General features: G+C 39.6%; 2 protein-coding genes across 5 annotated transcripts; one reads left to right on the top strand and one right to left on the bottom strand.

The window, feature by feature from the left end:
• Window positions 1–573: 573 nt before the first annotated feature.
• LOC110617657 lies at window positions 574–4,850 on the top strand. The gene is made up of 3 exons (XM_021760601.2): window positions 574–2,323; window positions 2,803–3,236; window positions 4,050–4,850. The coding sequence occupies exons 1-3, from the start codon at window positions 1,501–1,503 to the stop codon at window positions 4,767–4,769; spliced, it is 1,977 nt and encodes a 658-aa protein (XP_021616293.1). The 5' UTR covers window positions 574–1,500; the 3' UTR covers window positions 4,770–4,850.
• An 830-nt stretch (window positions 4,851–5,680) lies between these two features.
• LOC110618022 (glycine-rich RNA-binding protein 2, mitochondrial) lies at window positions 5,681–8,235 on the bottom strand. Of its 4 annotated transcripts, none has more exons than XM_043957925.1 (6): window positions 8,081–8,235; window positions 7,306–7,450; window positions 7,124–7,192; window positions 6,813–6,919; window positions 6,497–6,581; window positions 5,681–6,454 (listed from the first exon to the last, which is right to left on the bottom strand). In XM_043957925.1, exons 2-6 carry the CDS (start codon window positions 7,439–7,441, stop codon window positions 6,009–6,011), a joined length of 843 nt encoding a protein of 280 aa, XP_043813860.1. In that variant the 5' UTR covers window positions 7,442–7,450; window positions 8,081–8,235; the 3' UTR covers window positions 5,681–6,008. The 4 variants fall into 4 exon arrangements, with proteins under 4 accessions (XP_043813860.1, XP_043813861.1, XP_021616716.1 ...); XM_043957926.1 differs by having other exon boundaries at window positions 5,681–6,469; window positions 6,512–6,581; XM_021761024.2 differs by having other exon boundaries at window positions 5,681–6,581.
• Between the last annotated feature and the right edge of the window lie 6,788 nt (window positions 8,236–15,023).

Below are 15,023 nucleotides of genomic sequence, written 5' to 3'. Positions count from 1 at the left end.
CAATTATCCCTGCATACAAAAATTTGGTGGCCCTTCCTCTATTTTATTTTCAAGTGGTTTCCTAGTTAGAACATGTCTTTCTTGGAAAATGAAATGCCTTATGCCATAAAATTAGCCCCACAAAAATGTTTATTTTTCCTTTGCTTATTAACTTTGCAAGAAAAATTAGTTTAATAAATGATTTGATAATTTCCAAATTAAATAACACTATATATTATTATTTTTAAAATAATTTTTATGGAGGGTATTTGAATAAATAAAATCAAATTATACTTAAATAATTTTTATGTAATATTAATAAAAATATTAACCTCAATGATTAGTATAGTTATACAAAATAAATTTAAAAAAATTCTAAAATATCTTTAATATAAAAATAATAACTAGTATATAATTTTTTAAAATATTAATGTTTTAATATATTTTTTAAAATTGAATAATCAATTATCAATAAGTTAGTATATTTTTTAAAATTTTAAGCTAGTTTTAATAAAAATATATTAATACGTTTTTCATACTGTACTGGGCTATAATGTAATTTTATTTTTTAATAATCATAAAAAGAAGCAGATGGTATCCCTAGGCTGTGGGGATAATTGCTGTAAGCCGTCTTATTCTTCCGAGGAATCCAATATGCTAGAGATTATTCATCTCCAACAGATATCAACAGAACAGAAGCAAAATCGTCTTCGAAAGTTGAGTTCTGCTAGGCTTTTGCTTCCTCAAATCTTAGACTCTCGAAAGCCAACCCTTGCCTTTTTTCCTTTCTTCTCTTCGTTCCAATGTAAGAGACTTTAATCAAAGTATTCCCTTTTCCTTGGACTTATTTTTGTGCCGTGTTGGCGTTTCTGGTGAAATGGGTCGTCTTCATTGACGGATTTTGTGCTTCAGAGGCTGTTTCCGAATGGGCACAGCTTGTCTCTGATACCTTGAACTTAAAGTGTGGGTTTTTACAATTGTTTTTCTTATGGAAAGAAGCTTTTCTTAAGAAATGTAGTGTTGTTTTGGGAGTTTATACCCTTCTTGCAAGATAATCTCTCGTGCTGTGTATGTGTTTGTGTGTGTGTTTGCTTTGGAATGGGATTTTACTTGAATGAATTTGATACGGATTGAGGAAGGCAGCACTGGGATTGTTTCGGTTCCTGAAGTTTAACCCTTTGGTGTTTTCTTTTGATCTCTCTGTAGCAATCGACTATTGCTACTGGGTAGTTTTATTATTGTGTGTGGATGTTTATTGATACCAGAAAATCAAATGTTGGGAACATAGACAAGGAGAACTACTCATTCATTTCATATGTTATAGCGTTTTCATTCTGTGGAAGTAGTTGTCAAATTGGAAGTCATTATTGGATTTAGGAGAATGCTTTGCTTGACGAATGCCTTCTTGTCTTTGAATTGATGGAAATTGCTGCTTTGGGGTTTTTTGTGATTGAAATTGGTAAAAATAGGAAATTATTGTGGTAGAATTTGGGTAGCATTTTTTCTTTTCTGCGAGCAGACATGGATTTTTGGGTATTTGGAGCTGCAGCAGCTGCTGGATACATTGCTAAACATTGGCAATACATTTCAAGGGATAGGGATAATTTATCGGAGCCTGGGAAAAATGAAACCCCCAGCTGCCCCTTCCGCAGATTAACTTGGAGAAGGAAACTAGCAGAAGATACTTCTACAGGTGAGAGATTGTCAGATATGTACAAGTTAGATGGTGCTTCAGAAGCAGAAGTTTCTACTAGTGGTTATGTTGAAAAGCTTGGGATTTGGGGAGATTATGAACATAGGATGCTTCCCTTGTCAAGCTTGCCACTTGGATTTTCAACAGATGAACACCTAAAAGAAAGTGGGGGTGAAAAAGGTTTGAATGGTGATATGGGAGATAATTCTGGTAGGCCTTGTACTGGTGAAGTGGATCCTTTTTGTGATCGTATGAGGAAAAGAAGCTCGCTTAGAACCAAAGGCTATTTTATCAAACCTTTGAGTTCCCTAGAAAGTTGCCTAACAGCTCAGATATACAAGGAACACGTTAAAATGGAAGAGTATGTGCTTAGTGTCCTTCCTTCATCATCTACAAATATAAGGCCACTGCTTGTAACCAATGGCAACCAAACAATTAACAGAGTGAATGGTCATTCTGTCAGTGCACGAATCAGCACTGATGATAATAGGCTGCATAAGGAGGAAATTCTATGTGGGATTCCTCCATTGCCAAAAATCAGTACATTGGCTGTTCCCAGTAAGATTAAATCTAAGATAGGGAAGGGGCATGATGAAAGATACAGAAGTTCCCATAAAGCAGGCAATGGAAGGCACTTTGATTCTCAAACTGGTACTCTTCTTGCTTCCTAGATGATAAGTTCTAAAGTAATTATGTTATGTTGTTGCTCACAACTGTTGAAAGTTTCCAGTACTCAACTTTCTGTAATAATTGTGATGCAAGACATTCTAGGATTTTAGGTCTATTTATATTTTTTATTTTGTTTTTCTTAATCCCAAGCCTTCTAAATGACCAAAATATTAATGCTTAATTAAGTATCCTAAGCTTAGTCCTAAAATAGATATACTTAAAATCCCTAGTAGAGTATCCTACATCAAACTGTCTTTCCCATGAGAAGAGATACGTGACTTTGTTTTATTGTTTTGAAGTTTGACCCTAATTGCAATTCAGCCATTTGCAATTGTTTACTGCAATATGTTTTTGTGTGTGTGTCTATGTTTGTATGTATATATGTATGTATGTATTACATTTCTAATTGTCATGATGATCATCTTGTGTCCAATACCTAATTATGCTTTTCCTCTCATCAGGGTCAATTGATCGAAAAATTTTATTCTGTTTGGGCATTTGTGTTGGTATAGTCACTTCTCTTCTAGATAATAGGAGAGAGCTAGACAAATTTAAACAATTGTTAAAGCAGAAAGAGAACTTGGTCCAAGATCTGCAAGAGGAACTTGAAATGAAAGATTTGTTGACAGTGGAACAGCTAGCTGACGAGAAATGTGAATCACAAGATACATATGAGAACTCCTTTGACTACGAGGCACCAAATCCACTTGTTTCTGTGCAAGATATGGATATTTCAAGAAACAATGATGATGAAGATTCAAACCACTATGAGAAGGCTGAGGAGACCACAGGAGACATGAGTAAAATTGAAGCAGAGCTTGAGGCTGAACTTGAGAGATTGGGGCTAAACATGAATACATCTAATATGGATACAAGATGGTCCGATCTTGTTGAGGTAAAGCATGTTTTTTCACTTCAGCGTTCCTGGCAACCAGAAAATTTAATTTCACACTGAATGGCTAGATTCATGTATGTTTAAATTCTTTGTCTAAGTTGATTTAGCATGACTAAGAATCATCTTGTTCTGATCATGGTGTAGTTGCAAACCTCAAGTGGCAAGTAGGATTGTATTAACCATATAGCTTTGCTCTTTTAACTTCTTATTGCATTGGGTCAGTATCCTTGGGGGTTGAAATATTTTTTTGCTAGTTTGCAGAGGTTTGCCAATAATTTTTCAATAGGGAGTATAAAGATTATGCTACATTCTTTTGCAAATTATAGTGCCCATAGCTATACTCCTGACTGGTATAAACTGTAAACATAATTCATGGCACAAGCTTGTCATTAACTAGCTAGTTGCATGTGGGACTTTCAGATTTTATTCGGCTTCTTGGATTCTGATAATTATAACCAAATTGCTGAGCATTGAGCTAATATGCTTTATCTTTTAAACATTTTTCTTATCATCCGACCTCATGAGTATATATGTTCTTGAAGCAGCAAACAGTAGTTTCTTTTTTTTTTTTTTTCAATTGAGCTATGTTACCCTATTATGCAGTTTGAGCTACCTCTTATGATTTTGTGGTTTAAAGACTTAAAACTTCAAGACTTGACTGATCCTCTATTTATTGTGTTTGTGCTTATACACCTAATTTGTCTGCTAGATTCTTGCAACTGTAAGCCATTGCTTATGTACTGTTGTTTGATGATTTTCTATTTGAGGCAATTACTTGCTCTTCTCCGATAATAGAGGTTAGATATTATGCAGCTTGACCCAGACTTTGAATCAGACTTTGCTCAAGGTGACCTGAGGGCAGACATGGTCAATGGGCAAGCTGTGGAATCAGATAGAGATGCAAGTGGTACCTCAACAACTTACACTGGAAATTATACAGTTTCACCCCGAGAACTGAGCCTGCGGCTGCATGAAGTTATCGAATCCAGACTTGAAGAGCGTGTGAAGAAGCTTGAGAGGGCTCTTCAAAACAGTGAGAGGAAGTTGCAACTCAGGGAATCTGAGCATAGGAATGTTTGTAGGCAGTTCCCCAACAGAGAACTGAGATATTCCTCTGGTGAAGAAACTGAAGAAGATTCCAGTTGTATGACCCAGCCACTAGTTATGGATTTATCAGGAGAAGCTCTGGATGCTTACAATGAAGCCTATGAAGAGCTAATGAAGATAAATGAATCAGAAGATGAGTCACCATGTGGATTTCATGAAAGCATTATATGGGGTCAAAATCTTACTTGCAATAAAGAGAAATCATCTAGAGAGATACATTTCAATCAGTTAAAGGCATCAATAGAGCGAGGCTTACAAAATCAAGAATTGCTTTATGATGGCGCAAGTGAAGATGAAAATGGCAATTGCAATGATGAGTTAGAAAAGCAGCTGATAAAGCATGTTGTGGAGAAAACGAGGAAAGGTTCTCCTGTAGTGCTAAATGCACAGAGGTTGTTGTTTTCCATGGATGAAAACGAAGGTTAAAAATGAAAGTGAAACGTTAGAAAGTTTTGCTAGTGTATAACGTATACATGCATACATAATGAAATATTCTCATCCTGTGCATTTTTCGTGCTGACCCCTAAAACGTTCCTTTTACTCTCTAGTTTTTCATTCTACCTTCACTTGCTGATTCTCAGGGTAATTTATATAAGAACTTCATTTGGAAACATAGAATCCCTTTAATTTCTATTTAAATAACGTAAAAAGTCTGTTTCACTTGCATTTATTTATTTTTTATTTAAAATATTAAAAATTAATTAAATATTAGTGATACGAAAGAAAAAAAAATATATTTTTTAGAATTTAATAAGTATTGTAGTTAATAAATTAATTTAAAATATGGAATGAGTTTTTGTGTTATTTAAATAGAACTTGAAGAGATTTTATATTGCAAAATAAAGTTTATATTACTTTAGTAGTGCCAAGTTAGTTATGCACCCACGTAGAGAAGCTATGTCATATCTTCATGTAGAACTTTGGACAGTTGGGGCTCCTGTGGCAACTGATATGTATGTATACTTTTTTTTCAGATAAATTTCGCACACACCGCATCCACTGATCCATGTCAAAATTGCTCCATAGCAATTTTGACAAAGCAACGACCGCTATTTCACCCATCTCTTTTGTCACTCTGAATTATTACCGTGAACAGTCTCGAGAATGTTTTCACGTTATTTCTGAGGACACGTTTCATCAGGAGCTAATTTTGCTGCCAGAACTTATGGCTATGCAGCCCATCAGAATACCGGCACCCGAAGGAAAAATGCCTATCAGCCCATCATAACTCTCCTCACGGATTACGTTCATTAGTTAAATCGGATTTTCTGACAGCTTCAGTAAGTACATATGTTTCACACTTTCATTTTTCCGGTCGCTGGATAAAAATAACATAATTGATAAAAGAGTATATAGATTACCGGCGATAGAAATGCTCGTCACAAATAATTGTAATAGTATCCAATTACAAGTGATGAGTTATCTGCTGACAAATGATGGATCAGGGAGAAAACAGGAAAAACATTAATCGCAACTACAATTATTTCTAGTGAAAGACTTACTTGCAAAAAACAAACTTCAAAGTTTTACTTAACGGACAAATTGATAAATGATGCAAACTGTCTAGAAACACAGCAGGTATGGAGGGAAAACTTGAAAAAAATGACGTCTATTTTAGATATGAAGTGGAAGCAAGCTCAACTGCTTCCAAAGATTAGGCGGTTGTCACGCCCTTTTGGCAAAGTCACCAGCATTATCATCATCGTCCCTGAAATTTCCGTCCAATGCTTCATCTTGATCATATTTTCCAGCTGCATTATCCAAGCCGCTGCTTTCATGGCCACCAAATTGATCATTGCCACCACTGAATCCTGAAGTGGCATTTCCATCATAACCACCTCCAATATTGCTGCTATCAAGTTTATCATTGCCACCACCAACATTACCATCACTACCACCATAATTCCAAGTATCACTGCCATACGCCCCAGTGCTACTACCATCAAAAGTGCTTCCACCAGAATAGCCAACATTTCGACCTGCATAGCGGCCACTGTCAGTGTTACCAGCTCCATAATTCTCACCAGGACCACCATAACTACCTCCATAATTATTGTTATAGCCTCGACTGCCAGTGCCATAGCCGCCTCCTCCAGCACCATAACTGCCCCCTCCAGCACCATAGCCTCCACCTCCAGCACCATAGCCCCCACCTCCAGCACCATAGCCCCCACCTCCAAAGCTACCGCGAGCTCTATCATTTGCATAATTCACCTTTACACGACGACCATGAAGATCCTGAGAGACAAAATCATAATTAAAAACAAATAAAAAAGAAAAAAGCAACACTGGCAAGTCATGACCTCACACTAGTTAAACACTAGAAATCAAGACATCACAAACAAACCCGGTGAGAATGCAACTTAAAATTTCTCTTTTATTAATCCTCACTTCTCCAAAACTCACCATCAGTCCACAAACAAACAAGCAAGAGAGAGAGCAAGAGAGGGAGCAAGAGAACAACATTACCTGTCCATCCAAGGCCTGGATGGCGCTAGAGGCCTCCTCACTGGATGTGTAAGTTACAAAACCAAATCCTCTAGATCTACCAGTTTCACGATCCAGAATGACTCTTGCTGCAATTGATATCAAGACAATCAGGATTTTTACCCAAAATAAGAACTTCTGAGTTGAAAGCACACAGTGGACTAGAAGAACCAGTGTAAACAAAATCTACCCTCACCAACCAAGACCATACCAAAGGAACATATATCCACAACAAGATCCACAAGTGTTCTCCATGAACTTGTGAAAATAATAAGGCTAGCCCAGTTAAATACCTTCAATAACCTCGCCGTATTTGCTAAAAGCTTCTCTTAGACTAGTGTCATCTGTAGCATAAGAAATACCTGCAATAGCAAATCTTGATAAATATCAATACCGACCCAAATAAAACAGGTAAAAGATAAACACCAAATGCACACGTGCACAAACACACATGCCAAGAGATCAAGAGAAGCACCTCCAATAAAAAGTTTTGAAGATGACATGCATCTTATTGCTTGATAGAGGGATGGCCTGGATGCAGATAGTTCACCATTGATCTGCTTGCTGCCTGCCTGCCTCAGTACATTCCCAACTTTACTAAGAAACGCCATTGCAATAACCTAGGTAAAACAGTGCCTCAGTCAGAAAGCTTAGTAAAGTAACTAGAATTAAGGGAAATTTACAAGATCCAAATTCTCCATGCTAGCACTTCTTTGCTAATAAGAGCAACAACTAGCAATTGGAAAAACAGAACATTTATTCATCATAAGCTATGAAACATGAGCATTTCTCCGAAAATACTTTGCGAAAATTAATTAAATAGAAGAAGGTCCAAATACAATTCTCCATTAAAAACAAATTCATCTCCAAAGTTTCAGAAATTAGTGACAGAAATCATAACCTATGAGAGTTAAGGTTGTGTTACTTCCAGGAAAGGATGGAAACTCGTGAACTAAGTAAATGTCAATGGAACCCACTTGTATCTGTCTTATTTCCGCATTCAGAAGCTTAAAATTTCATGCATCTCAAACAGATGCAAAAATACCAAGGATTCTAACTTTTTTCCAAACACCGCAAATAAACTAAGATAAAAAAGAGCTGAAACAGAGACCTGAACACTTACCTGAATCAAAACCTAGCAAAAACGCCGATCAGAACAGAAACGTAAGTACAGAAACTAATTATATAAAAATAATAGCATTCAAAATAAAAGAATCTCAAATAAAACCCTATTCTCTCTTTAATCGTACCTTGCTTTCTCTCTTTCTTTCACTCTGTTTGCAGAGTGAGAAAAACCCTATTCTCGATGGGGTTTATGTAGGTCAAGTGGTGGAAGCTTATATGAGATGGAGAATGCAAATGGACCGTTGGATTTTGTCTGGGATGTGCATGCCCGTTGGATTAGAGGCGTGACGCTAAGGTCCGAGATTTTTGTAGAAATATGGGTTTTGCACTTTTTTTATTTATTTAAGAAAGTAGGTAGTTTTTAAACCTATATATTATTTTTATATTTTTAAAAAATCAATTACTTAATTCTTATAATTAAACAAATAATAATAAATCTATTATATAGTTGATAAACAAAATGTTATTTATATTTAATATTAAATTGTAACTTTTACGTATAAATTACGATTTATACAATATTTATTATGAATGTATCATAGATTATAATTTTTTGTGGCTAAAAATAATTTCAAGTACGATTACAATAATTTCATAAAAGAATTAAAGTATTTTAATATAATTTAATAATTAATTAAAAATCATATTTAACTTATTAATTAATGTATTTTCATATTATTTAATAATTAATTTTATTAATTAAAAATAATTTGTAATTTATTGATTATTTTGTCCCTTTATTATTGTTCTATGAATTAATTATTAAAATTAACACATTCAAAAATTTAAAATTAATATATTTAAATTTTTAAATACGATTTTAAAAAGAGAAAATACTTGTAAATAAAAAATTATAAATATAACAAAATAATACATTCACAGGTCTGATAGTAATTATATCTAAATAAATCTAAAAAATTTTAGATTATACTCTCTTAATTTTCATTTTAAAAAATTATAATAAAATAATAAAAAAAATTTTAATAATTAAAATAGTTAAAAAATTAAATTTATTAATTAAAGTTTATATTTAATTTATTAGTTATTTTGTCACTTTATTATTAGTGCTGTATGAATCAATTATTAAATTTGAAACATTTAAAACTTTAAAATGCATATACAATTTTAAAAAAGCAAAACATATAACTTGTAAATAAAAAAAAAAAAAAAACAGAACACAGTAATAAAGAGAAAATTTTCAATAATAATTAAATTATTAAAAATTCAGCATTATTTAAAACCTAAAGTGAATTAAGGAATAAAAATGGGTTATAATTAAAATATAAAATATTAATTATATTATTACATTGTATAACACCCCATTTATTAAGTATAAAATAAATTGGGCAAATTAATTAATTGACAGAAATTGTGATGTGTGATTACTATAAAAAAAAATTATAAAAAAAGATGTCTGGAAATATTATTGATGACCGCTGGATTTCTCCATCCGATCAGGGGTCAAGCCTTTAATCGCGGCCCATCGCTTGGAAGCCCACAACATCCTTTGCACTAACAGGTTAGGCCCACTCGAGCCTTGATACCGGGCCTCTCAGAATTTCTCAGCCAGGCTGGCCTCACCTTCACTGCACCTCGGGCCGATCTCCCTTGGTCCCCGCTTTGCTCCTATCTTTCGGCCCAGCTCAGAGCCAGAAGGAAGACTCACCCATCTGCCTTGTGGACCCATCTACATGCGCGCGGAGAGGATCAGAGGCCGTTACGCATGGGGCAGAGATCTGATTCCCTCGTACGTCCGTATCAATGTAGCAGAGACAAGTGGTCCAATGATATACGTTCTGTTAGCACGTCACTAGCAGACAAAAGGAAACATATAAAAGGAGAAAGGCCCTCCCCTATGGGAGAAGCTTTTTATAGTTTTACAGAGTCCATAGTAAAAACCCTATTTCTCTGAATCTCAGATTATCAATTGGCGCCGTCTGTGGGAAAACGAAGGAGATCTTTTCATCATCGGAGTTCCACTCTTAACCAAACCCACTGAGATCCACGATGGCTAATTACAATGAAAGCAACCTTAACATCCCAAATGACCTGAGCTCTGCCCAAGAGGGGCAGCAGTTCTCCTTTTCTAGCCCTACAACACTAAACAACCAAACACCCATTCCTCTCAATCCCTCCCCAAGTTTGGCAGGGAATGCTCCCACCGCTACCTTATCCAACCAGGACCTTCAAACCATGACCCTCCAACTACAGAATACCGCCCACTGGTTAGGGCAGATAATGCAACAAAGGGGCCTCAGCACCCCGATGAATACACTCCCAGTGGTAGAACCCCAAACCAATGAGGCCCAACCTATCCCCGACCGCCTTCAAACTAGCAACCGCGGTGCCGAGGAAAGGGAGAGGAGAGCCGGAGAAGAGGAAGAGCCGGAGGCCCAAATCCATGGAAGGAGGGTGAGGGAGATGATAGAAAATGATGAGACTGACAACTGTTCCGTCGGGACAACCAGGTGGACCAGAAGTGAAGCAGAGGAGGAGGAATACCACCTAGAGAAGAAGCCCAAGCCGGAAGATGAGGATGTGGACCAGAAGTTGCAGAAGTTGAGAAAGCAGCTCTTGGCCGAGCTGGGAAAGAAGGATCAAAGCCAAACCTTCCTGCCCACTTCTTCACCTTTCTCGAAGTGGGTGCAGCAGGAGACTGTCCCTAAGAAGTTTATGATGCCATCAATGGCAGCCTATGACGGAGCTGGTAACCCGAGGGAGCACGTCATGAACTACAAGACCTTCATGGAACTGCAAACTTTATCAGATGCCTTGATGTGCAAGGTATTCCCAACGACGCTCTCGGGGCCAGCGCGAGCGTGGTTCAACAGCCTGGAGACCGGAAGCATTAGAAGTTTTGGAGATCTGGCCACTCGTTTCATCAGCCGGTTCATCACCGGGGTGCCAGCGGATAGGAAGACGAGCTATCTGGAAACAGTAAGGTAGAGAAGGGAGGAATCGCTTAGAGAGTATGTAGCTCGTTTCAATACGGAAGCCCTGCAGATTCCCGAGCTCGATGAGGGAAGGGCGGTGGAGGCCATGCAGAAGGGGACGACCTCTGCCGAGTTTTTTGGCTCATTAAGCAGGAAGCCTCCGACCTCACTGGCCGAGCTGATGAAGAGGGCTGAGAAGTATATAAGGCAGGATGACGCTCTGGTGACAAGCCGATTCGCCAAGGGAGTGGCAGGCAAGGAGAAAGCCCCGGAGGAAAGGAGGCCGGAGAAGCATGAAAAGAAACATGGCAAAAGGTCTGAGCCTTACAGACAGCCCTGGGAGCGAAGGGACCGAAGACCTCTTCCCCCTCGGGTCTCAGAGCAGAGGCTACTCCCTTCATGGGTTCCGGAGAAGCCGACCCCACTTAATGCCTCTAGAGCCGAAGTGCTCGTAGCCGTCCAAGACAAAGAATTCTTACAATGGCCCAAGCCCCTGAAATCGGAAGCCGACCAGCGAAATCCAGACAAATACTGTCAGTTCCATCGTACTCATGGTCACGACACCAATAACTGTTTCCAGTTGATTGCAGAAATCGAGAGGTTGATAAAGAGAGGACACCTGAAGAACTTCGTAAAGAAACCGGAAAGACAGAGATCTCAACCCAATCCGGCAATCCAAACGCCGAGAAGAGCAGGAGCTAACACTGTGAATGATGGGTCCAGTGGAACCATCAATATAATCGTAGGAGGCACAGGAGGTCGGATGAGCCGAAGGGGGAAAAAGAGAAGCAGAGAGGGAGAAAACAGCAATGCTGAGGTCATGCAGATCGTCGAACACTCTTCAGCGACCATCCCTTTCTCCTCGGAGGACGCTCAGGGTGTTCAGATGCCTCATGACAACGCCCTTGTCATTGAAGCTGTCATTCACAACTACTGGGTAAAGAAGATCTTGGTGGATGACGGAAGCAAGGTGAACCTGTTGCCTTATCGAGTCTTTCAGCAGATGGGAATTCCTGAAGAGCAACTGGTTCGGGATCAAGCCCCGATTAAAGGGATTGGAGGCACACCAGTGACGGTGGAAGGGAAAGTAAAGCTAGCCCTTACTTTGGGAGAGGCTCCGAGGGCCCGCACCCATTATGCGGTGTTCCTGGTGGCTAAACTCCCCCTGAGCTACAACGCGATCCTGGGGAGACCTGTGCTGTTCGACTTTGAGGCCGTCACCAGTATCAGATATCTGGCGATGAAGTTCCCAACAGAAGCAGGGGTGGGGATAGTTTGGGGAAGCCAGGAGGAAGCAAGAGCAGTATACCTGGCTACAGTGGCAGAGCCGAGCCTAACAGAGGAAGGGCTGGATTCAGAAGTCTTAAAGGTTAGGGACGAGAAAACAGAGGCCAGGACAGAGCCGGTGGGGGAACTGGAGACTTTTCCCTTGTCAGAGGTGGAAACAGATAAAGTCTTCAGTCTCAACGCCGGCCTCACAAAAGAGCAGAAAACCGAGGTCATGACCCTGGTCCGAAGTCACGCGCCAAGCTTCTCCTGGAAGCCTTCTGACATGCCCGAAATTGATCCCGAAGTGATGACACATAAGCTGAATGTCCTCCCCGAAGCCAGACCAGTAAAGCAGAAGAAGAGGGTGGTAGGAAGGGAAAAGCAACAGGCTACTAGGGAGGAAGTACAGAAGTTAGAAGAGGCAGGCTTCATTAGGGAAGTCATGTACCCGCAGTGGTTAGCTAATCCTGTACTAGTCAAAAAAGCCAATGGCAAATATAGGATGTGCATAGATTTCACTGACTTGAATCAGGCTTGCCCTAAAGATTGTTATCCCCTCCCTGATATTAATAAAATGGTCGATTCTACGGTCGGTTTTGATTATATGTCGTCTTTGGACGCAATGTCTGGTTATCATCAAATCCCAATGGATAGGTCGGATGAAGAAAAGACCTCGTTCATAACAGAAGATGGGACTTATTGCTATAGAGCCATGCCTTTCGGATTAAAAAACGCTGGGGCAACTTACCAAAGACTGATGAACAAAATCTTCAAAGAACAGATCGGCAGAAATGTAGAAGTTTATGTGGACGATATGGTGGTCAAGAGCCTAACTTTCCAACAGCACGTGGCAGATTTGAGGGAGGTGTTCGGAGTATTAGATCAGTACAGAATGAAGCTGAATCCAGCAAAGTGCGCCTTCTTCATCAGAGGAGGAAAATTCCTGGGATACATGGTGAGTGGGAAAGGCATCGAGCCCAACCCGGAGAAGGTAGAGGCCATATTAAATATGCCAGAACCAACCTGCGTAAGGGACGTCCAGAGACTGACCGGGAGGGTAGTGGCACTTAATTGATTCATGTCGAGATCGGCAGAAAAGTGTTTACCATTCTTCAAAAAGTTGAGGAAAGTGCCAAACTTCGAATGGACAGAAGATTGTCGAGAAGCCTTCAAAGAACTCAAAAGTTATCTCAGCTCGCCTCACGTGCTTAGTAGTCCCATAGAAGGTGAGGAACTTCTGATATACCTGGCAGCCTCTGAGCAAGCAGTCAACGCTGTGTTGATAAGGGTAGAAGAAGGAGAGCAGAAGCCTGTTTTCTATGTCAGCAAGGTGCTTAAAGATGCCGAGGTCAGATATTTGAATATTGAGAAGATAGCGTATGCTCTACTACTGGCAGTCCGAAAGTTCAGGGTTTATCTGGAAAGCCACCAAGGAGTAGTAATGACAGATCAACCTTTAAAGAAGATTCTGCATAGACTGGAGACCTCAGGCCGGATGCTAGCATGGTCCATTGAGATTAGTCCCTACTGCCTAGAGTATCGACCTCGAACAGCTATAAAATCTCAGGCCCTTGCCGACTTCATAGCAGAGTGCACATTCAGTAAGGAACAAAGAGAATCATCTTCAGAAGTATCGAGGAAGGAAAGAAAGGAAGAACTCTTCCAAAAGTTCAGCTGGAAGTTATATGTGGACGGGGCTTCAGGCGCCGGAGGCAGCGGTGCAGGAATAATGCTTAAGGGGCCTGGAGAATTTAAGGTTTGCTACGCCTTACGCTTAGAATTTAAAGCCTCCAATAATAAGGCGGAATATGAAGCCCTAATAAACGGGATGCTGGTGGCAATGGAGGTAGGAGTAACCGATCTCGAGGTGAATGGCGACTCTCAACTGGTGATCAACCAGATAACAGGGGTATATCAGGCCAGAGACCCCATCATGCATAATTACCTGGCTAAAGTGAAAACTATAGATGCCGAGCTCATAAGTCGAGGAGTTACCATCAGATTTCAAAGAATACCTCGAGAGGAAAATGAGGAAGCAGACCTGCTTAGCCGATTGTCCAAAGAAGAATTAGAACAACTCCCTGATGAAGTGTACATACAGCATGTCCACATGCCTGCTTTCAATACAACAGATACGATACTGCAGGTGGAACAAAACTCAACTTGGATGACCCCATACCTAGAGTACCTGGAGAAGGGAAAACTCCCCGAGGACAAGGATGAAGCCAGAAAGATAGCAGCTCGTGCTGCTAATTACCAAGCAATAAGAGGGACCTTATATAGAAAAGGGAAGTCCAGCTCGTGGCTCCGGTGTGTACGCCTGGAAGAGGCTACAAAGGTGATGGAAGAGATACTCAGGGGAATATGTGGAGCTCATGAAGGGGCAGAGACATTAGCCAATAAAATATTCAGGCAAGGGTACTACTGGCCCACTGTTAAAAGGGAAGCAGAAGAGTTTGTCTGAAGGTGTGACGTATACCAAAGATTTGCTAACGCCATCAAAGTCCCAGCCACTCCTCAAGCCAGCATATCCAGCCCATGGCCATTCTCACAATGGGGAATAGACATCCTGAGACCCTTCCCCAAGACCACGGGGCAGAGGAAATTCGTGGTGGTGGCTATAGAATACTTCTCAAAATGGCCAGAGGCAGAAGCAATAGCCACGATCACAGCTCACAAGATGATAGATTTTGTGTGGGGGCATATCATCTGCAGATTTGACATACCAAGAGTGCTTATCTCAGACAATGGCAGACAGTTCGACTGCAGTACTTTCAGAGCATTTACGGCAAACGTGGGCATATGGCACAAATTCTCCTCCGTGGCCCATCCTCAGACTAATGGCCAAACAGAGGTTACTAACAGA

Source organism: Manihot esculenta, chromosome 6 (genome assembly GCF_001659605.2).
Source record: "Manihot esculenta cultivar AM560-2 chromosome 6, M.esculenta_v8, whole genome shotgun sequence".
Taxonomy (NCBI): Eukaryota; Viridiplantae; Streptophyta; class Magnoliopsida; order Malpighiales; family Euphorbiaceae; genus Manihot; species Manihot esculenta.
This window is presented reverse-complemented; position numbering and strand designations above follow the sequence as displayed.

Coding starts and splice junctions, on each gene's coding strand:
- LOC110618022 (XM_021761024.2), bottom strand. CDS start 7,441: ATGGCGTTTCTTAGTAAAGTTGGGAATGTACTGAGGCAGGCAGGCAGC. Junction 7,193..7,305: donor TTCAAAACTTTTTATTGGAG/GTGCTTCTCTTG, acceptor TTGCTATTGCAG/GTATTTCTTATGCTACAGAT. Junction 6,582..6,812: donor TCCAGGCCTTGGATGGACAG/GTAATGTTGTTC, acceptor TTTGTCTCTCAG/GATCTTCATGGTCGTCGTGT.
- LOC110617657 (XM_021760601.2), top strand. CDS start 1,501: ATGGATTTTTGGGTATTTGGAGCTGCAGCAGCTGCTGGATACATTGCT. Junction 2,324..2,802: donor GCACTTTGATTCTCAAACTG/GTACTCTTCTTG, acceptor TCCTCTCATCAG/GGTCAATTGATCGAAAAATT. Junction 3,237..4,049: donor GATGGTCCGATCTTGTTGAG/GTAAAGCATGTT, acceptor GATATTATGCAG/CTTGACCCAGACTTTGAATC.